This window comes from Pituophis catenifer, unplaced genomic scaffold (assembly GCF_029215685.1).
Source record: "Pituophis catenifer annectens isolate HBS135680 unplaced genomic scaffold, rPitCat1.0.hap2 SCAF_6, whole genome shotgun sequence".
Classification (NCBI taxonomy): domain Eukaryota; kingdom Metazoa; phylum Chordata; class Lepidosauria; order Squamata; family Colubridae; genus Pituophis; species Pituophis catenifer.
Window position 1 is genome coordinate 30,379,115 of NW_027256886.1, and position 22,948 is coordinate 30,402,062.

Consider the following 22,948-nt stretch of genomic DNA (forward strand, 5'->3'; position numbering starts at 1 on the left):
GTATTTGAGTTATTCTGTCCCTCTTTGAAAAGCGCTTAGAAATATAATAATATGAATAATAGAAGAAAAGATGATCAACCATTTTTGAAGTATTCACAGTGATTTCAGTCTAGATATTACATTGTATCAAAAAAAAGATTACAGAGGTTCTTGTGATATCTAAAGATTCACATTTATGATTGGTAACCATTTATGAAAAAGTTCTTTACTCTGGCTTGGACCTCAACATTTCAAATATGCAAAATGCTTCAAACATTGCATTATTCTGTCCTAAATAATTTGTAATTTGTGCCATAAAATCATGTAGATTGACATAAGGATTGTTGATGATTATATTCACAGATAGCATTTTTGCCATTCTCTGTGATCAGTATATTTAGCTTATTTTTAGTGCACTTCTGCCTTGTAAAACCAGGAGTTCTCAAGTATATAGCATTGGATTTCATTGGGAGACTTTCAGTTTGACTCACTCAGAGGAAATCAGACCAGGTATAGTTTTGTCAATGCCTAAATAAAATTCCAATAAATGTTTGCTGAATAATTCTATTTATGATTACTAAATAATGCTGCACAAAGAGTTCAATAAAGATGCTTCATGAAGCAAGTTCCCCCCCCCTAAAAAAAAACACCTGTTCTTTAAGTATTAAAACATCTTCATCCTATAAAACTTGATATACAGGCATACACAGCTGTTTCATTAGTAATCACAGTGCTAATGTTGTTTATACCTATGCACATATGAGTATATTGCATAGAAAGCCTTTGGAGCAGCCATCTTCTGGAGATGCCTGCATTAATAATTTGACATATTATACCAATGTTCTTTGCAAATGTTTTGCATAGCCTTTCTAGATATAAATACAAAGGATTTCAGTGGGATCCCAGATTAATTATATTATTTTTCTTAACGTAATGGAGGCAGAAACAGAGTACAGTAGTTTGAATTATATTGTAATATTCTATGCTGCTTTGTTTCATTCATTGATTTGCCATTTTTGGCCTAAAGTGTTCTTATCCTAATTTTTAGGTTTTCAGAATGTGGCACCTGATCAAAATGTAGGTCATCATTCCCATATTTATATAGAGAAAATTATATAGAAATATTTTTGGTGTGCAAGTTTTTCTTAATCAAAATGAAAGCTATTACGGTTTACAAACTATGGTTTGTGATTAACTAAAACAACATAGTAGCATTCTCACATTACACTGAGAACACAACCAATTGTTTTGAAGTATGAATAATTTAAAGTAACAACTCCATTTTACTCATTGTTATATAAAATATCAATTATATCTTGTATGAACAATAAATTCAAAATTAAGTTTAATATAAGTTTGTTTAATATAAGAATTGTTTATATAAATTCATGTTAAAGTCTTTCAGAAAACAGTTATTCTTTAAATTCACATTTGTATGTTTTTAAATTCCCTAAACTGCTTTCTCTTTCTTTGGACTAAGATTATAAAATATTTCCAGTATCCAACCAGACATAATTAATTGTTCAAATGCTACCCAAAGAGGGAGATGTGGGTGATAAGGAATCTTATACTTTGCTACTTCAAAGTATTTTGCCTCTGGTATTAGTTGCAGGTTTGTGAAAAAAACATCTGAAGTAATTACATCCAAGAAAAGATATTAGAGAAAGGATGGTTCAATCTTTGATCTACTTTTTTATATAATTATCACTTATAAAATTTATCACTGATTTAAAGTAATTTGGTGATTGAGAATAAACATGATTATCTTGTTCCCAGCCTTTAGCATGGATCTATAAATTCTGATTCACTCTGCTAATCCCATATTTGGTGATATCTACGTGGGGGGCGTTAAAATCGGCATGATGGTGCAGTGTGGTTAAACAGTGTGCCTGTTTGTACATGTATATAATGTCAATAAAACACTCTTTTTATGACCCTGTAACCCATGCCTATACAAAATGGTTAGGCTTTGATGGTACTATGACAACTGATGTTTTGCTTGTTCTGTCACATACACACACATCTCTTAGCCCTCACCATGATTGCCACTGCTCATGTTTGACCTGGAATAAAAACAGTAATTCTCAAATATAAGGCAGAGAGTCGTACAAAACCTGAAAAATAATCAGGTTGTTATAAAGTTTGTTTGACTCATATTGCCATCAGATTATTTTGTATTTTCTTGCAAAAGATCAATATGGTTAGTTTTCTCCTGGAAAGTATTACAATTTGTTGAAAGCACAACATCAGCCCAAACTTGTCCTGCTTTTCAGTTTTTATTCAGGAAGTAAATTAAGAACTATTAAAATATGGATTAACAAACTGAGGTTGTTTTCTAGATTGTATTTGATGACTTATGGTACTTCTGAAAAATGCAGTGCAAGTGTAGTACAAGTAATTCTTGTTTACTGAATGCATCCTACAATGACTGTCACAGTTACAATGGTGTTGCGACAATGACTTTGTGATCAGTGCCTACATTTATGACCTTCACAAGTCTGCAAAGCAAAGAAAGCTGAAGACTATAAACACAGTCACAATGTCGCTTAGCAACCGGTTCACTTAACAACAAAATTGCCTTTTCAGTTGTGCTTGCTAAATAAGGTTTATCTATATTTGTCAGTCATTCACTTCAGAGTTATCAAGCTCTGATAGATATTAGTTTGCCTGGATTGTCTGTCAATACCTACTACTATGAGTTATTGTCACCTTCTCCTTTTCAATTGTTTTCCTTGCCATGCATTTTGAGAGCTAGAAAGTCTACAGAGTACCCTGGCTGCTAGCAGTTGCTAGTTCATTTAGTTCACACTGGTGGATATTCAGAGTACACCATAAGGAGCTTCACATCTTTTCACAGAAGTTATATTGAAACATAATTACAACAAGGCCCCAAAACTACAGCTGTGTTCATATACCTAACTGCAGCATAAAACACAGTTTGGAAGGATGGGTTGTTATACAAATTGTGCCATACTATCCCCTGCAAAAATGTCTGTTGACTAATAACACCCTGATAGGTCCTTTCAGATAATAATGGGGGATAACAAAAGTAAGGTAAGTTATACAACAACTCTCTTCTTTAAGTTACATTTAGAGAATACAGCAGCAAAAATAAATATTAGGAGTAATATACTCCAGAAATTATGTGTAACTAAATGGGGAGTTTCAGCTGTCACCCTCAGGTCATCAGCATTAGGGTTGGTCTACTCTGCACCAGAATACTGTGTCCCTATATAGCTTAACAGCTATTATACTAATAAGTTAAACGCCAGACTCAACAACACCATAAGTGGATGTATTAAAACCACTCTGACTTGCTAGCTTCCTGTTCTGAGCCATATAGCACCACCGGCTGTAGGAAGACAAGATGCACTAGTGAGAGAATACAGAAAAATTATGAACAATTCACTCTTATTGATGCATGCCAATCTTTCTCATTCATAGTTGGAAGACTCAAATCCAGGAAGCCCCCACTGGTACTTGCACAACAACTTTAACATTAATTCCCAATGGAAAGTCATATGTTTCGCTGAATGCCCAGACATAGGTAGACATAAATGACCCCACAAAAAAGTTTTCAGGCTTTGAATTGCCACATCAGCAGTGGACAGTCCTGAATAGAATTTTCACCTCACACAGCGTCTGCCAAGACTCTCTGTATAGGTGGGGCATAGAATCCTTCTCTCAGTGTGATGTGGCATCCAATGTCAAACTATAGATCATAACTGGCTGTAAACAGGTTTAGTACAGGTACTCCTTGACTCTCAACCATTCATTTAGTGACTGATGAAAATTGTAACAACATTGAAAGTGTGAATTATGAGTGTTTTTCACAGTTTGACCTTTGCAGCATCCCCATGATCTTATGACCAAAATTCTGATGCTTGGCAACTGGTCCATGTTTATGACTGTTGCAGTGTTCCAGGATCTTGTGATCATCATTTGTGATCTGACAAGCAAAATCAATGGGGAAGCCAGATTCACTTAACAACTGGGTTACTAATTTATCAACTGCAGTGACTCACTTAAAAAGTCGTAAAATGGGGCAAAACTCACCAAATGTCTCACTTAATAACAAATTTTGAGCTCAATTGTGGTCATAAGTTTGAGGACTACTGCACTTCGATGGTTAGATGACCTAGACATTGGTATTTGAACATAGACATAACATTTATATTTTATTGTGTTTTACTAATATAAGTGAAACCAAATACTCTTTCAAATACCTGGTTTTTTCTAGCGACTGTTGCCTTTGTACTGTATTTACAAAATATTAATGCTTTAACTTCATTAAGTTTTCAATACCATCGTTTACTTGATTTTGTATTGAATTATTTATTCCAGTGGTCCAAGATACTCTCAATATTTTCATTCAACATTCAAGGCATCGGTTTTTCAGCTCCTTATAATCTGGCTTTTGCAGTTATTTCTTAAAATTGTTAAAGCCATAGCCTGTTAATTTCTCCCTGATATGCAGTTAGAAGGATTGTTAGGGCTTGTCATTCTCATTGGATGAGATGAGTAGAGACTTGGAGAGATTTTTCTCAAATACAGTTTGTTTTTACCATTAGTATCCCATTATACTCCATTATACTCCAAGGTGACACAGTGGTTAGAGTGCAGTACTGCAGGCTACTTCTGCTGACTGTCGGCTGCCTGTAATTTGGCAGTTCAAATCTCACCAGGCTCAAGGTTGATTCAGCCTTCATCCTTCCGAGGTGGGTAAAATGAGGACCCAAATTATTGGGAGCAATATAGCTGACTCTGTAAACTGCTTAGAGAGGGCTGTAAAGTGGTATATAAGTCTAAATGCTATTGCTATTATTAGTGTAGTTAAAAATAGCAAAACCAGAACTGTAGTTTTGGAATGAAGGACGTTGTTACTTATAAAGGTATAATGAGAAAGTTCATGTATAAGATCAAATATCCAAACACTTTCCTAATTTCTTGTATAGAAATGTAGTTGTTTTACATTTTATTGCTGACTTATTTGTTACATTCACTTGACTAATTGCTTTTTTGTATGAGAAAAGGAAAGGCTTTTTACTTTTGGTAAAAAAAAAGACTTGCAAAAGCATAACATGGACTTTGCTTCCTAGAAGTATTTATTTTGCTATTTTTAAAAATTAGTTTATAAGTGACAGGTTAGAAAACAATACAAAGAATTTAGGCTTAATCTGAAATTTCCTTCTTCAGGGTAATGGCCTTAAACATTTATTTTGTTTAATTGTATGTATGTATACAGTGCTTCAGGCAAACTGCTGCTGCTGAATTTTAGCAGTAATAGCTATAGGTTGCCTATTGCTGATGGAGAAGGAAACAGTTCCAGATCAAGAGAATTTGTATGAGAATTTTTGGCTAAGGTAAAAACATTTAAATTAATATTATTTGACAACATTAAATGTAAACCATTCACTAAATATTGTACTTCTGAGTTATGAAATAATGAAATATAAATGCAAAAAAGAAAAAGTTATAAATTTGTCTGTTTATAAAAATATTAGATCACAAACAACAAAATACCTCAAATAGTGAATATATTTCCAAATGGAAAATGAATTATGACTAGAAAACAATATAGCTTTTATTTATACAGAAACTATTAACTGATTTGATTGGTTTTACAGATTAGACAAATATAGGAATTACAGAATTTTGCATGTAAATATATTCTTTGTATTTTTCAAATTATGTATAGGATGTATTGAAAAGACATAATTAATAAAATAAGCCAACAATATATTATTAAGAGCAGGGTGTCAGCTTTTTACAATGGGAAAGTCAAGAAATGGGAGTCACTAAAAGTCTTGGAATATACTTTAATATGGTTAGGTTATAGTAATAGAATATTGAAAACCTGTGAGAACCCCTCTCCGCTTCAGTTTATAGTTATTTCAATCATGGCAGAGATACGTTTCTCATATTTTCTATTTTTCAAAGATTCAGATATGTTTCTTCTAACAGGTTGGCATTCTCTTCCTTCTTCTCTGAATCAACCCAACATTTTATGGCACAGAAATTGATTCTTCATTAGCATAAATAGTATGAAAACTTTTGTATAATTTTAAAAAAACCTGCAGGAAAATGTAAGTACTTCAAAAGGTAGAAAAATTCAATTTTTTCTACTTAGCGATTAGGTTGGACATATAGTATATGTTAACAGAATAAAAATATCAAGAGCCAGTGCCATGTAGTACTTTAATGAATGAAATGTGCCATCTGTAAAATGAAATAATTTGTTGATCATACATATTTTAATAAAGAATGTGATACTTCTCCTAGATGAGCCAGTTTAGCTATTGGCTATGATTGTGAAAAAGTTCTTAGAAATTGAACTCCATAATTCAAAATGTTTTCATCCTTGCCATATTGCCAACTGCAAAGTGGCTGTTCGGTACTTGAGCTTGTATAATCATATTTGACACTCAATTATGTACATATATCAAATACAAAAAATAGTTGAATGAAATCTGACAAGTTGTCAGATTTATTATCAATTTATAATGTTATGGGATCACAGTATAAAATTGATTGTTAACCTCACAGTTTCAAAACCCACAATAAAGTATGTGATTATATGCCTGGCAAGGGTCAAATGGAAAAAAAGAACTGTGAAAAAAAGGAATATGGAAGAGCATTACAGCCAAATCTAAATTTAACAGACTATTTAGGAGACAGGATTCTGTTAAATCAAAATGTCCATTAAATTTGAAGGTGATGAAAGAGAGAAGTATCTAATAACAGGAATATTCAGTATTGAATCATAGTGATCTGCTGCTGTAGAATAGAGGAAAGTGCTTGCATCCTCTGGGTGAAAGCTCGACTTTGAAGAAAAGAATATAAGGAGGGGCAAGGACAGCGAGAACATAGAGGGGCAAGTTATTTCTTTCCTTAGGCTGAAGTGAGAATGTTGTTAAGAAATGGAAGGATGCCAGGGGTGGAATAGTCAGAAGAAATATTAATATTACTAATTTTTAAATGTTTTGTATTGTATTTTTATCTTATTATGCTGCAGACTGTCCAGAATCACTAACAGTGCAGCATGCAAATTTAATAAATAGTGGAGAAGGGTAGTATAAATGTTTACTATGTTTATGTAATGTACTCTGAAGCTTCTCAAGTAGTGTCAAAGTTGCAGCTCCACAAAAAGGGAGTAGTAGTAGTAGTTATGCATGTAAAAATCTATGAGGCTGGTAAATGAGGCTGGTAAATCTATGAGGCTGGTAAATGGTTTTGACAATAGCTCTAGCAGGACTAGGATTAGTTGAATACAAGTATGTATTTTTATTATGTAGCTTTTATTATGTAGCTACTAATGGGGCAGTTGGAGAAAGTGGGTTTGAGTGGTTGATGTATTTCATTTTGTCTATACAAAGTGGTCTTGAACTTTGCAATATAGAACTGAGAATTCATAAAGTTGTATGTATGTAGAACTGAATGGATTACTGGAAAGCAAAGGAGAGAGTATGTGTGTTGTGACTAGTCAGTGAGCCAATGACAAGCACAGGAGGAATATGGTTCTGGGTGGCCATTGCAGAAGAGGGTCTCATACAGTGATACAGGGCCCTTCTTCTAACTTAGTAGTTCCATCTGAGTGATTGAATCTTAGGGTGTCTTGGTAAATGCCAAGTCCATATGAAACCAGACTATATCTATTCACAGTGTAGAGATAGATGCAGATGTAGGCTTGACATTGCATTAAGAGACTTGGTTGTGCAATGATGGTGATGTTGTTCTGTTGAGGGACTGTCCACCTGGGTTCACATTTTATAGCAGTAGCTGCTATACCAAGGATAGGAAAGGGAGATAGATTCAGCCCCTTGGCAGTGACCAATATTATTGTTCCAGAGATGAATGATGAAAAATTGTGTCTTGGTGTGCTGTCAGGATAAAACAGGACTTCTATGGATTCTCAGTTGTCCTGCTACTTGACAACAACCTTCCTTCAATTTCTGGACTATGCTGAGACTGGTTTTGGGATATCTCTGGTTTTGGTGCTGTAAGATTAGTGTCCATGCCTTTGAGGATCCTGAAAAGCTAGGGTATTTATAGCTGCCATAATGACCATGATTTTGTCCCAAGAAATTTCAGTGCCCACAAACATAGGGCAGGCACAAACAAGATCTGGTCTTTATTTTGGAGTAGAGTAGTTATGGTTTGAATTATACAATTGATATCTGTCCTTTTTCACAGATAGAACATTTTCTGGTCAAGCAGGAGATTATTAGAACTTTTAACCTCTGTGAGGGCAAAAGATTTATTAAGATGATCCCATGATTTTGGTAACTAGTTAAAGCTGGCTAGAAAGCCTAGCTAGTGGTAACTCGTATTACTGACTACTACCACATGCTGAACGTGGGATAGTTTTTGTAAAGGCCTTGAAAACTAACTGGTACAGAATTCAGTGCTCAGACTGCCAGTGGATTATACATACTGTTGCAGGTTAACACTTATTTTGTAGTTATTACATTGATTTCCGATAAGGTTTTAAGCTCAATTCAAAATGTTGATTTTTTTTACCTGTAAAGTCCTATGTTGGTATAGGGTAACATTAGGCACTGCCTTATCCAAATGATTCTGTTTGCAACATCAGCAAAAAAATAACCTGTCGTTCTGAGAAGTAAAAAGACATCCACCAAAAGGCAGCACTTCTCTATCATTTCCCTAACATTGTGCAATATGTTGTCACCAGAAATGAAGTTAGTTCCTTTGCTTTGGGCTTTCTGGGTGTGTTCAAAGTAAGCATTTGATCTAAGCTGATGGTAACAGAGCACCATTTCTATCTCTTTATATGGGTTGAGTTTTTCTATGGATTGTTATTTTATGTTTTACTGTTAACCATTTAGATTGGGCATTGTGCTGTATCAGTAAATAAATGATTACTTTGTATGCATTGCTTTTCTGGTCTCAAAATAATCAGTTTTGTGAAAATTATAAAAGGCTCTGAAGTAATACTTCAAACTTCATAGAGTGGCCTAAAAGCATTAAGTATTTTTTTTAAAGTGTAAATTGTTATGTCAGTAATAAAGACCTAGAGAAGATAAAGTGTCTGTATTTTTGAATCTGTCTTTTTGATAAATATAAAAGTACATAGGAAAGACAGCTTTCTTTGGTCTATATTATTGGCTTGCAGAGTTCAGAAATTTCAATCAGTGAGAATACCATGATCTTACTTATACCCATAAGAGTGGTCTGAAAATGCGGATGTATGAGGATGACCCATATATTGTGGGAAGCTTTCCATAGGAGGAAGCAGCACTGAGAAGACTTGAGATCAGGTTCCTGAAGATGATGTTCCCCTGGTGACGTGGTTTTCAATAAACCTTTTCTCTCAGCTCTTGTTGGATGGATAGAAACAGAGAGTAGTCATAGAGATATCCATACCTTGAGCTTATTTATCTTTAAGATTGCTTTATTTCTTCAGATGGCTAAGTTGACATACCTGGTTATTCCAAATATATCTGAACTTTCTTCATCTTACTTTAAAATATTCAGAGTTTAATCAAGTCGTCTGCTGCAGTGGTACTGTGACAAGTAGCCACGTATAATCTAACACATTTCATTAAGAGCTACCTCAACATTCTAATGACGTCACAGACTGTCTTGTGCCTCTTAGTAACCAAATTAGAACTTTGAGTTCTGTATGAATGGTGTATATATGTTTAATGAAGACGGTTTTTATAAAACTATCTGAAATACTTGAAAACAATCCTTTTAAAGGATTTCCAGAAAATGATTGTAAAGAAAACACTTCAGAGGTAATACATTATTGCCGATGCTTGATTTGGAGAAAAATCTATTCAGTATGCATATTGCCTATAAATTTTTTGGTCTTAGGTGGTCCATTATTTGGTGTGATCCTTAGTTACTTTAATTGCTGTACTTTAACTTTGCAGTTGTTCATATTCTTAAGCTTAGTATATTCTTTGAAGTTCAATTTTGTGTTTGACTTGTTTCATCCAGCCTCTTGTGTATTTCTCAGCAATGCTGATAGGTTGTTCCATGTGTAACTGCTGGGTCCTTGAAGGTAATTCATGATTATGGACAGAATTGGAAATAAGTTGATCTGAAATGGAACTTTGATAACTGATTAGACTCTTAAATTGCTGACTAAGTGTTTCTATTCATTCTGTGTGGACTAACCATCAATAAATATGATATTAAATATTTGAACTCTTTCTGAACATATACACTGTTTATACAGTGAATCGTTGCAGTGTCTTCCACAAGTATTTTCTAGGTAGTACAATTCTAAAACAAACGTAGACATATACATAACATAGCTTGATTCTTTCTAATCTTTGGTTTAATAATATATTTGTTAAGGTTGTTCAATGCTGTAATGTCAGCTGTTACTTCTTTCTGAAATACATTATCATCTTGAATCTGATTAGTAACTTCTCTTCAGTAAATTATAGTAGTATTTGAGAAAGAACAGTAAACCAAGGTTTGCTATTACTTCCTTACTCCTGATGCTCCATCCATTTTTTTTATTGGCATAATCATAAGAGAATAACACTTATATTTTCTTCCATTTTCAACTAAACACAGATTAACATACTGTCTGAAAAGATAAATTGTGTTTAGCTTTATGCAATCAGATTAAGGTTACAAAACTGATTTGAAATTTTCATTCTTGGACACATATATTATACACTAATTTCTCCCAATTTGGTTATAAATAAAGTATATTTGAGTAAAAAAAGGAGCAAATGTTTTTGGTATCCTGTGGCTATGCTAGCAAATAGCACGCTAGCAACTGATACTATATTTTGTTGTACAGTTTGTTAACATTAAAAGCAATTGATTGCTTGATCACTATTATCACTGATGTTTGTATATTAATGAATATGTTGTATTTTTCTTTTGACATTTAAATATATACAAATAATGTGTGTTTGTATGTGCATGCATGCGTGCATGCATTTGAAATTAGTTCTGATCATCATCATGTGTTTTGTTTATTTGAATTTACTCTGGTGTTTGGTGTTACTCTGGTCTTGAACCTGCTCATTGTGATTTAGTGTACTAGAAGCAGCAACTACTATGGCTTCTTCACAAAACCATGGTGAAAATAGTTCTGATTTTCCTTAAGCCATTTTACACAAAGGTAGCTATCAAAACTGAACTCTGACTTCAGTCTTTCTTTATCCATAATTCATGTATCTTATTATAAGCGAGGGATTTTGGTATTATCTTTGAAATCCTATTTTTGAGGAATCCTATGCATGCTATCTCTTTCATTTGTCCATTTAAAACATTATTAGTTTTGTAAAATACATTTTACAAAATTCCTGAAGAAAATTTTTAAATAAGCAAGTCCCCCAAAAATTCAACCTGAATTAAAACAAACTTTTCTCATCTTTCTATCATACTGATTTTGCTGAAATACTCAATGTTTGAGATTTAATATAGAAAATTAGTTGAGTTGGACAAGATAAACATGATTTTGAATTCTCTTTAAATCAGGATTGCAGCATTATGTTCCATGTCTTAAAAAATAGACTGTGAAGTTGCTATCAGCTTGGTAGTGAAGAACTAGTGAGAATTTGTCTTTATAATTTATCTTGAAGTGTAAACCTATTTGAATAGTAGATTTAAAAAGAATAAATATATCCTTAACAACAATTTATTCAGCATTGATTCTGTAGCATGGTTTGAGTGATTGCATCTCCCCTTAATGTGAATAACTCCCCCCCTTTTTTAATAAAAAAAAAATATAGCTCTTTTGTTTCTCTCTTTGTGCTATTGCTAAATTCCCTGTCAGTTTAATTGGAACTATTTGTCAGTTTCAGAACAGGTTTTCAACCCTTTCAAAAGTTGATTAGATCCTCTTCTGTTTTAATGTCAGGAACCAGACTTTCCTGTTTCGATTGAAATTGAACTAGGGGAAATGTACAGAAATGTTCTTTGGTTAATCTCAGTTTACAGAAAAGCTGAAGTGAAGAGATTGTGTGTTTGTAGAAGAAGCAAAAAAAAAAAATTGCATCCATACATTGATTGTATCTGACTGATTGTAGTAGGAAATACATAAAAAGGCAAATTACACTTTTGAGATCATTAGATAGGGAACTAAAAATAAAACAGCCACTATATTCATTTATGTATTATAACAACAGTATACAGATAGTCCTTGATTTATGACCATAATGGAACCCCAAAATTCTGTTGCTAAATATGACAGTTGTTAAGTGAATTTTGCCCCATTTTATGACTTTTCTTGCCTCAGTTAAGTGAATCTCTGCAGTTGTTAAGTTAGTAACACTGTTTTTAAGTGAATCAGACTTCCCCATTGACTTTGCTTGTCAAAAGGTCACAAAAACTGACCCATGATCCTGGGACATTACAGCTGTCATAAATATGAGTCAGTTGCCAAGCATCTGAATTTTGATCACGTGACCCTGGGGATGCTACAACAGTTGTAAGTTTGAAAATTGGTTATAAATCATTTTTTTCAGTGTCTTTGTAACTTTGAACAGTCGCTAAATGAACTGTTATAAGCAGAGCTGTGGAGTCGGGAGATAAATGTTCCGACTCCGACTCCGACTCCGACTCCTCAGTTTTTTGTACTTCCGACTCCGACTCCGACTCCGACTCCCCGACTCCGACTCCTCTGTATTAATATGCGAATGTATTTTATACATTCCTTGAAGGAAAGAAAGGCAACATACATGTCATTACCACAGGACTACTGGCTGGGAAGCCAACAGTCTACTGTATTGAACAGTTTAAGCAAAAGACAAACACAATGAAAACAACAAAGTTTTATTAATTTTTTTTTATTAATTTAATTAATCAAGTTGCTGGATAGTAGCAGCAGGCATAAACATCAGGAACAGGAACTTTACCAGTTCAAAAATACAAACCACATTATTTGGTTGTTTTAGAACAAAAACAAAGCTTATCTATATGAACCAAAAACAAAATCTGTAAAACCTAGAAATGGTTTATATTAATCTTGAAATGTAGTTATAGGCTTAGCAAATGCAAATCAATTCAATGTAGAGTTCTAAGGAAGAGAATTGCCTCTGCCAGATCCTCTTTCATAGAGGCTCTTAAGTCAGACTTTATTATTTTTAGGGCTGAAAATAATCTTTCGACACTGACTTGGGTGGGTGGCATTGCAGTAACTATTCTGGCCACATCACTAACGATCTCTGGATAAACAAGGATGGCTTCTTCAACAGTAAGTTTTGATGAGCGATCATACTTTTCAACTTCTTTTAGTGCTTTATAAAACTCCTGTTGGAATTTTTTTATTTGGACATTTACTGGTTCTGTAACGCTTATGCGACGTCGCTTTCCTTTAGCAACTTCCATTTTGTCTAAGAAGGAATCAAAGTCTAATTCTTCGTTTGAAGAAGATGATTCTGAGTTACCACTATTGCTTAAAAGAACTCCATCCTCCTGTGGAGGTATTTCAGGTCGTAATCCCTTCATGCGAACTGCTACATCATAGAGGGCCTTTTTCCCAGTAGCAATCTGTTTACTGTTCAATAAAAGTCGGCTCATTGGGTCGACATAAATAGCCGCTAACAAGATTTCATTTTCCAGCAAAAGACTCTCTCTTTTCATCATTGAAGATGCAATGCCCTCAGCTATTAACCCTCCATTTTTGTTCAGGCGATATAACAGGCTCTTCCATTCCAAGAGGAATTTACCCGGAGTTAGATCATCACATTGCAACCTCTTGGTGACAGTGAAGGGGTGAGAAAGAAGGTTCTCCAGCTCTTTTGTTTGTGTCCACTGGCTTGCAGTTAATGCAAGATTTTCATTGTCCATTTCTTCTATGAAGTCTTTAAGTTCAAGCAAACGCTTCACCATTAAATAAGTGCTTCCCCAGCGAGTTGTTTGATCCAAAATGGCTCCTTTTCCTGCACGTCTTTTCAAAATTGCATCTGTTTTTGGGGCCCTGGCTGCAACAGTTACTTGCCGTAATTTGCCAATTAATGTAGCTGCATGGCGATCTTTTAATCCATCTCTTATGGCAAGTTGCAGTGTATGAACAGCACATCGCATATGATGAATAGTAGCAAGCTTCAATGCTTCTTCAACAAAGTTGTCTAAAAAAATGTCAGCATTCTCTTCAGTTTCTAAACTTTCTCTAATACTTGCAGAGCTGTCTTCCTCTAAGTCTAATATCTGTTTGATACCTTCTTCATCTGCCTTCATCTTCTCAATTGTGCTCAACATGTTAGAAGCGTTATCTGTCACAACACATAAAATCTGTTCCTTTTTAATTTCAAAATCTTCTAGAACACCCTCCACTAACTTCTGAAGGTAATCACTGGTGTGATGTGCCTGAGTGTCCTTTACTCCGAGGGTCCGTGTTATTGTTTTGTTATTTTCATCCACAAATCTAACATTAATAGCGAAATAATTGACTCTGTGACGTGTGCATGCATCCATTTTAAGGAAGACAAAACGTCCTTTCATAACTTTATGTTAGCAGTCTTTTTGCCATTGTTTAGGATGCCTCCGGAGTCGGAGTCGGAGTCGGTGCATTGTTTGCCGACTCCGACTCCGACTCCAGGTACCCAAAATTTCCTCCGACTCCTCGACTCCGACTCCGACTCCGACTCCACAGCACTGGTTATAAGTCAACTACTACCTGTATTTGGAATACGATGGATAAGTGTTGCAATCACATTTTAGAAAAGAGAGGCAATTAAAGTAATTAAAAGGCTAGAAAAGCTGTTTCTCAGTGAGAAAAGTGAAAAGATAAGGATAGAATATGTGTATAAAACCACAAATTGGGTAAAGTAGGTACCAAGATTTTTTTTTCTCAGTATTGCAACTAGGGATCCCCACTGAAACTAAATTAGGGAGATTCATGACTCTTTTACTAGTCATGAAAAAAAGTGCTTCTTTTACACAATGCATATTTAAACTGGCATTTACTGGTACGAAATGTTATATTGGACTTGATTTAAATAATTTTAAAAGAGCAGAAAACAAAATTTTTGAAGATCGGAATGACTGGCTAACTTGATATCTATTTATAAATTCTGGAATCACAGGCAAAATCCTATAAATCACACTTGTTAAAGAGTAACCATGGAAGAGACTTAATCATTCTAATATGCTAATTTGAAGAATGCAGGTAGTCCTCACTTTATCAATTCTAATTGGGACTGGAATATCCATCACTGTGCAAAGCAGTTGCTAGTGATGCCCAGAGACATCACAAAACCTCACCACTTAGTGACAGCAGTTCTGCCACTCTACTAGCAGTAGTCCCTGTTGTGCTCATTAGGGCAGGAGTCCAACATTGTTAGGTGAGGACCTGACACTTCTGTCCTGCTGTGCTCACCTCCACTTCAACTACTCCATCCGCCTGTCTCCCCTGCCATCTCTGCTGTTTATGTCAGCTTACATTCCTCCTTTCCCATCACTGTGCCCTCTGCTACCCCACCTTTGCCACCATCTTCTTTCTGCTCTTGACAAGACTTGTGTCGTGTCTCCCCCACACCCCCGGTCCTTCATGAGAAAGCTACTGGCTGTGTGTGACCTTTCCAAGATGTCAGGGAGATGCCCCTGCCAGCAGCTGCCTCGCCCAGGCCCACCTTATCAGCCGTCGGAGGAAGAAGTCAGTGAAGGTCAGCTGGAAAGAATGAGGGACTGCAGAGGGAAGAACAGCCAAAAAGACAGAGCCAGGGAAATAGATGGGGAGGGGGTGGATTAGCAGTTTGTTCTCATAGTGATCAACCAACTGTACAAGAAAACCCACTAGTTTCCCAGCAGATGGCCTTTACTCACACTATTCCTCCATTGCCAAAAGAAGGGGAAAATGTTCTGCCCCAGCTACGGACCCCAAAGAACGCAGCACACACAAAGTCCGTACAAACCTTAGTTTACTAATTAAGGACTAATGAGCTTTCTTAGTAGTTGTTCGAACACAAGTACAGTTTAAATCAATCTTTTCTGAACAAGAGTTGTTAATTTAACTTCATTAACAGCAGACAAGAATCCAAAGAATAATAACTCAATTCTGAGGCACAGTATTTCAGATAACAGTAATCTTACTGTAGTTGGCAGAATGCCCAGAAGCAATTTGCAGAAAAACTGACGAAAGAAGCAAGAGTGGATCAAATGTTTCTGGAATCAAGACATGAAGAAATATGAACGAAGTTGTTTCCTGCAAATTGCATCAGTCGTCCTTCCTTAAATAGGCTAGGGGAGTGGCCAATTAGCCCCAAGCCTTACTCTCGAAGAGACCTCCTCCTGAGGAGCCACTCCTGCCTTTTAACAGCTCTGCGCGCTCGTGCATCAAGAAGAGGCTTCTCCTCTTCTTCCTCTTCACTTACGGGAGTTTCTGGAGGGTCTGAAGGCCCTGGCTGAATCCCCGCCTCTGGCACCACATCTTCTCCAGCCTCCTCATTGTCTGACTTGAGCACCCATGGCACAGCACCACACCAGCCTCCTCGCTGTCAGAATCAGCTACTAACTGCACAGGCTGCTGACGGGCCACAACAGAAAATGGCTCAATACTTGATCCCATTCTTCTCTGTTAAAAATGCAAAATCTCCTCCAAGTTAAGCTTGATTCCTAGGGCTTCCATGAATATGCTACATAATTTTCTACATCTATGGATGCTGTTTGCCATTTTGTTTCTAGGATGATTTTTCAAATTATCTGTCTAGCCAACAGATCTGCTGTTTCTTCATAATACAAATATTAGCTAGGACTGACTTTATTAGCTTCTAAGTTCAGTTATGTTTATCCAGTCCTATTCTTTTCTAAAACCAATTCCAGTTAAGGAGGTCAATGCCCAGCACAAGAGTCCTTGCCTATATATCCGTGATGGCGAACCTATGGCACGCATGCCGGAAGTGGCACGCAGATCCATCTCTCTGGCATTGCGAACTGTCACCTATTGCTCTTCCGGGTTTTGGCACACCGGCCAGCTGGTCTTCACATGCACAGGAGTGCCAGAAACCAGAAGAGCAACCACCCAGTGCGCATGCGCACCGGGTGGCTGCTCTTCAGGTTTCTGGTGCTTGCATGTACACTGGCCAGCTGGTCCTCATGCGCACATGTGTGCCAGAAACCGGAAGACCAGGTGGCCAGTGCGCATGTACATGCCGGAAACCAGAAGAGCAGCAACATGCATGTGCACCGGCCGGCTGGTCTTTGTGTGCGCATGCATGCCAGAAACCGGAAGACCAGGTGGCTGGTGTGCATACATGTGTTGGAAATTGGAAAATCATCCTCCCGGCACGCACATGTGCCCCAGGCGACTGCTCTTCCTGTTTCTGGCATGTGCGCACATGCGCGCGTGCTCCCTTTTTAGCACTCAGTGCCAAAATGGTTCACCAACACTGCTATATATCATGGAGGGGAAAAAAATGAACTCATTGGAATTTATGACATACAAGACATTTCTAGTTTTGTGCTAGCTGAATCCATATTTCTGCACTATTTTTTCTCTGTAGAATGCATAATTACATGTTGAGAGAATGGAATGTCTGGATATGAAAATGAGATGGGTAACTTTATGGACAATGTTATACAATAGAAATGTTAAAATTTTGTCCTGATTGTGTTCTTTCTTGTATACTTACATATGCTCATGCAAGAAAGCAGCAAAGATTGTGTTCAGTGGTTTTGAAAATCATGATTGAAGAGACAGGGAAGCTTAGCAGTATTTTAGGAATTTTGTCTGTACTTATACACACACACACACACACACACACACACACACACATTCTATCTTTCTTTGGGGGGTTTCTCTTAAATGTAGTAGCAGCTACCTTTTAAATAAATGTGGTCCTTAATCTGTTTTAAAGGAAACATGTTTTGAAAACCTGACACCAATAAACTCTTATATTAACTGTACTTTTTTATGTCCACGTACAGATGACCATGGATGAAAAATATGTTAACAGCATTTGGGATCTATTGAAAAATGCAATCCAAGAAATTCAGCGTAAAAACAACAGTGGTCTCAGCTTTGAAGAATTGTATAGAAATGCATATACTATGGTATTACATAAACATGGAGAAAAATTATACACTGGATTACGAGAAGTGGTTACAGAACATCTTATAAATAAGGTATCTGAATGAAATAATTTTCTGAAAACAAAGAAAGTGATACCTTCTTTGAACATTTGGCTGTCTTTAGAACAGAGACGGGTATACTTTGGCTTTGGTACATTTCTTTCCTGCCTGGAAAATGTAGAACATGACTGATGACAGTGTAATGTTGGTGGTTAAGGAACTCAAATTTTGGGATCTGGCTTTTTGTTGATTTTTTATTTTGCTTTGGAGAAAATTTAAAGGATAAAATTGATACATTAGACTCCTTAGAATGCAAAAAAGGGCCCAGTTTATGAGGTTTAGGTTTTTTAAAGAGCTTCTATACATATATATTTTTTTTTAATTTGATTTATATCCCACCCTTCTCCGGAGACTCAGGACGGCTTACAATGCGTTAAGCAATAGCCTTCATACTTTTGTATATTTATACAAAGTCAGCTTATTGCCCCCACAAACTGGGTCCTCATTTAACCTACCTTAGAAAGGATGGAAGGCTGAGTCAACCTTGAGCCTGGTAAGATTCGAACCTGCAGAAATTGCAGGCAGCTGTGTTAATAACAGGGTGCATTAAACCACTGTACTACCAAGGCTCTATTTAAAATTCTGCAAAATTTAAGATGCCTGTTTTACCCTTTTAACTTCCTAAAATACAACAGAAAGATTGCTTTTTGGGCACAATCCAATCCAATGGGACATTAGGGCCTTAGGATGGGATGCTGGCTTCAGCATGTTTTATATTTCCAGTGGGTTGTCTTGCTGGTGATTTATAGAGTGAAAGAAGATTGGTGATTGTAGCTGATGAAAGAGAAAAATAGTAGTGTGTCTATGGAGATTCTAAATCATCTAAGTCATGATCATCCCAAAAGTGCTTTTTCCAAAAGGCAATTGGATTTTCTTTGTGTTTTTTTTTAAAAAAAACATTTCACTTGTTATCCAAGAAGCTTCTTCAATTCTAACTGACAGGTGGGGAATGGAAAGATTTATATTCTTTGCAGTCACCTGCTTGTTAGCTCTCTGAGAGTATTGGGGCCACTTGGGAGTTTAACTGTATCCTCTGAGTCACCTGAATCAGAGTGTAAATGGGTATGGAACCTTCTTGGGACTGCAACCTGCCCTTTCAGCCATCTCAATAAGGTTTCACACCTGTTTACACTCTTATTCAGGTGACTCTGAGGATACAGATAAAGTCCCAAGTGATCCCAATGACTCTCAGAACACTAATGACCAGATAACTGCAAAGAATATAAATCCTTCCAAACTGTAATGAAAAGTTACCAATCTTTTTCAAATGATTGGCACATGATATACTCACAAAGTAATCACATCTCAGGGAATTTTGAAATTTCTCTTTATCTGTTCATATTCAGAGGGATAGCAATAGGAGAAATGAAGTGGCTAATGGAGCAGTAGTCCTATAGAAGTTTCAAACTGCACTCATTTGTCTATTTGTAGGGAAAGCAGAATCCTTCAGGTCATTAGCATTTTCCTGCTTCAGATAATAAAGGGGATGCTATTGTTTGCTTTCTCTATGCAATTACTTAATGAATTCAGTGTAGGAAAAATGTTCCCTATATTTTTTCCCTTAAGTCCCCCTTCCCAAAAATCAGTGTTTGACCTCATTCATTCTAGACAATGCAGGATATAAATGCCCATCTCTGATCTATATTAAACAATTTATTTAATTAAATATTTTGTTGCAGGTGCGAGAAGATGTATTAAACTCATTAAATAACAATTTTCTTCAAACATTAAACCAAGCATGGAATGATCACCAGACAGCAATGGTGATGATTAGAGATATTCTGATGTATATGGTAAGTAAAATCTGAGATTCTGGTTACAAAATGGTTAATTAAAATACAAAAATTTTCTACTCCATGCTGTTGGAAAAATTGATTCAAACTGACATAATTAACTGATAACTCAAAGGAAAAAACTTTTGTTTTTATATTTTATCTGGTTTTAAAAATAAATTATTTGGCACATGCTTTTATATTCTTCCTCATTATTACATATTGTTTGTTTTCTGGATTTATATCTTTAATCTATTTTTGTATATGCCAACCAGGGTGGATTTGATTTAAATCAAGTTGATTTAAATCATAATTTTTAAAGAGCAACTGTCATCTCTGTCTTGCCGTGGCTCCTCCTCTGACCCGCTGTTGACTTACCAACAGTCCCAATATTGCAGAATATACAGCCTCATGCTACATAACTAAGCTGAATCCATTTCATGCTGAATAAACTAAATTATTAATGTATCTTAAATAGAAAACTATCTTTAGATAGATTTTTACTCCAAAAGCATTTTATTAAAATAAATTTGATAAAAATATAAAATATCCGATTTAAATTTTAAAAAATCAATTTTTTTTAAATCATTGATTTTTATCCACCTTGATGCCAACCCTAAATTAAAAAATCATATCTGTTCAGTTTTAATCATCCTAGGTTATGTTTTGTCCCTCTTTTTTGTTTTTATTTAAAAGAATACTACTTTAAGGATTGCAAAAACAATAATTTTTGCTAAGCCTGTTTTTTATATCTTTAGAGTTTTTATTATTCCTAGCCTCGAAGGTTTGAATATATTGGAGAAACTTTCCACATTTGTATTGCATTAATAGTTCCACATATAGTGAAATACAAAGAAGTATTTCTTTTTCCTTTATTGAGGTTGGGATTACAACTAATAAGGCTTGGTAGAAATGTAGATTTGATAACTAAATAGTGATTTGGAGTACATGGGAACAGCCACATTGCACTTGTTAATATTTTTAAAGAAACTGCATCTTGTTCTGATTCTAAGAAAAAGATGCCTTTGACTTAAGAATATTCTGCTAGATAATTATCTTTACATTCATGCATATTCTAGAGACTCTAGGACACTTTTTCAAATTCAGATCATTGCACAATCCTAATAGCTAACATTGTTACCATCCTATATAACCGTGATGGGGAACCTATGGCACACTTGCCACAGGTGGCACATGGAGCTATATCTGTGGGCACGTGAGCATTGCCCTAGTTCAGCTCCAGCGCGCATGTGCATGCAGGCCAGCTGATTTTCGGGCCTCCCGGGCCCACCAGAAGTCAGAAAATGGGCCGTTTCCAGCCTCCGGAAGGCCTCCGGGGAGGTGGGGAAGGCTGTTTTCACCCTCCCCAGGCTACAAGAAAGCCTCTGGAGTCTGGGGAGGGCGAAAAAAACGGGCCTACTGGGCCCACCATGCCATTGTGTGCCAAAAGTGGGGGTTGCACAGGGGGGTTGCACGTGCATGCGCAGGGGGCAGGACGCATTGAATTATGGGTGTGGGCACATGTGCACACGCCCCCCCCTGCGCTACCCCCACTTGGCACGCGATGGCAAAAAGGTTAGCCATCACTGCTATACAAGCTTGAAATAAATAAATAAATAAATTTGTCATTTATCTGATTAATAGGCAAACATGCACCATCCAGTTTAATTGTTCATGGCTTTGAAACTGTAAAACACTAATTTATTTAAACTATTTTACTATTTTTATGTTCTAATTAGGATATTAAATGTGAATATAAGTAAGTTGTGGCATTATTTTACAGTGATATTTTGTACATAGTTTCTTTTGTTTACTACATACAGTACTTAAAAGGACATTAGCCTTCCTCTAAAGGACTCAAATGGTCACTCTTTGAAATATTCCAAGTGGTCACGCTTTTTTGCAGTTGTAATCGTAGCATTTGAAACAATTTTACATTTTTTATTGCATTTTAATCAGATATTGTAGTTTTCCTGTGCGCTGCTCCCACTATCCATGCATGGGTTAATCCTTCAGTATTTGGCAATAACTGAGTGAAAGAAACAAAAGGCTCTTCCCCTTTCCGGCCCCCAAGCCACGCCTCTGTTCCCATGATCTCCCGTCTTCACTCAGTTGCTGGCAACTACTGAAGTGATTTTTTGGAGCTCCACAGGTTTTCCAAAGGTATTGTGCTTCTGTGGGGATTTGCTCCTTCTTTCTCTCTAAATTTCTCTTAGAGTCTTGGCTCTCCTCTTCTCTACAGCGTCTAGGCGTTTGTTTGTTTTCATTTTGAATAGTTGTTTTTTCGTGCCCCTTTTTTCTTGTGCCTGGCGCTTCGGCACGAGGCGCTTTCTACCAGCTGATGGGGGGGGAGCGGAGCTTCGCAGCCTGAATCCAGTCGGCTGGCTCATTATCTGATCGGATTTAACTCCCCACGTGCGGTGCGGCCGCTAGCGATTCGCGCCCCTCCAGCTGGCCGGCGGGCTCGGATTCCCTCGCCTCACACCCTCGATTGGCTGCAGGCACCGGAACGCGAGGGAGAAGACTGCGGGCGGCTTCGCGCTCATCAGCTGCGCGGCGGGTTCGGAAACTCCGGCCACCCACGCAGTGCCGATCGAGCCGCCCGTCGCTGGACTATCTGCTGGCGCTAGCACGAGGGAGAGGAAAGCGCCAGACGCCTCAGCAGCCTTCCCCTGCACAGGGGAGTCGCACTGCATCTGGTCGGACCCTCGGGCCGCCATTGTAAGACCGTCGCCAGAGTCGGGCACAGTGGAGCCACGTGCCAGCGCCATATTGGTGGACCTTTGGGCCGCCATTTTGGACAGACTCCAGCCGGCACCTTCAGAGATCAGTGGGCCGGCTGCAGACCCCCCCCCACGCCTGGAAGGGGCCGAGCATCTTCCTCCTCTACCATCTGAGGAGAAGATTTTGCGCACCTTGAACTCTCTTGGAGAGATCTGCCCTCTGGTGGTGGAGTGCAGCATCAGGGGGTCTGCCTAGCGCTCTCAAGCCTCAGCCATGCCACACTCCCCTCCGTCTTCGGATATGGAATTGGAGCTTAGCCCTCCTCACAAAAGCAGTAAAGGGGGCAAGAAGAAATCGAAAAAGAGGCATACGAGCGCCACCAGCAGAGCTGCATCTGAAGGAGCCTTGCC

The 22,948-nt window shown here is 37.0% G+C and overlaps 1 protein-coding gene across 1 annotated transcript in view; it reads left to right on the plus strand.

The window, feature by feature from the left end:
* CUL3 (cullin 3) overlaps positions 1–22,948 on the plus strand; it is a 55,233-nt gene that overhangs the window by 3,611 nt on the left and 28,674 nt on the right. The window contains exons 2-3 of the mRNA XM_070945260.1: positions 17,839–18,036; positions 19,722–19,835. Of these exons, the coding sequence (XP_070801361.1) occupies positions 17,839–18,036; positions 19,722–19,835 (312 nt within the window). The remainder of the gene's footprint in view (positions 1–17,838; positions 18,037–19,721; positions 19,836–22,948) is intronic.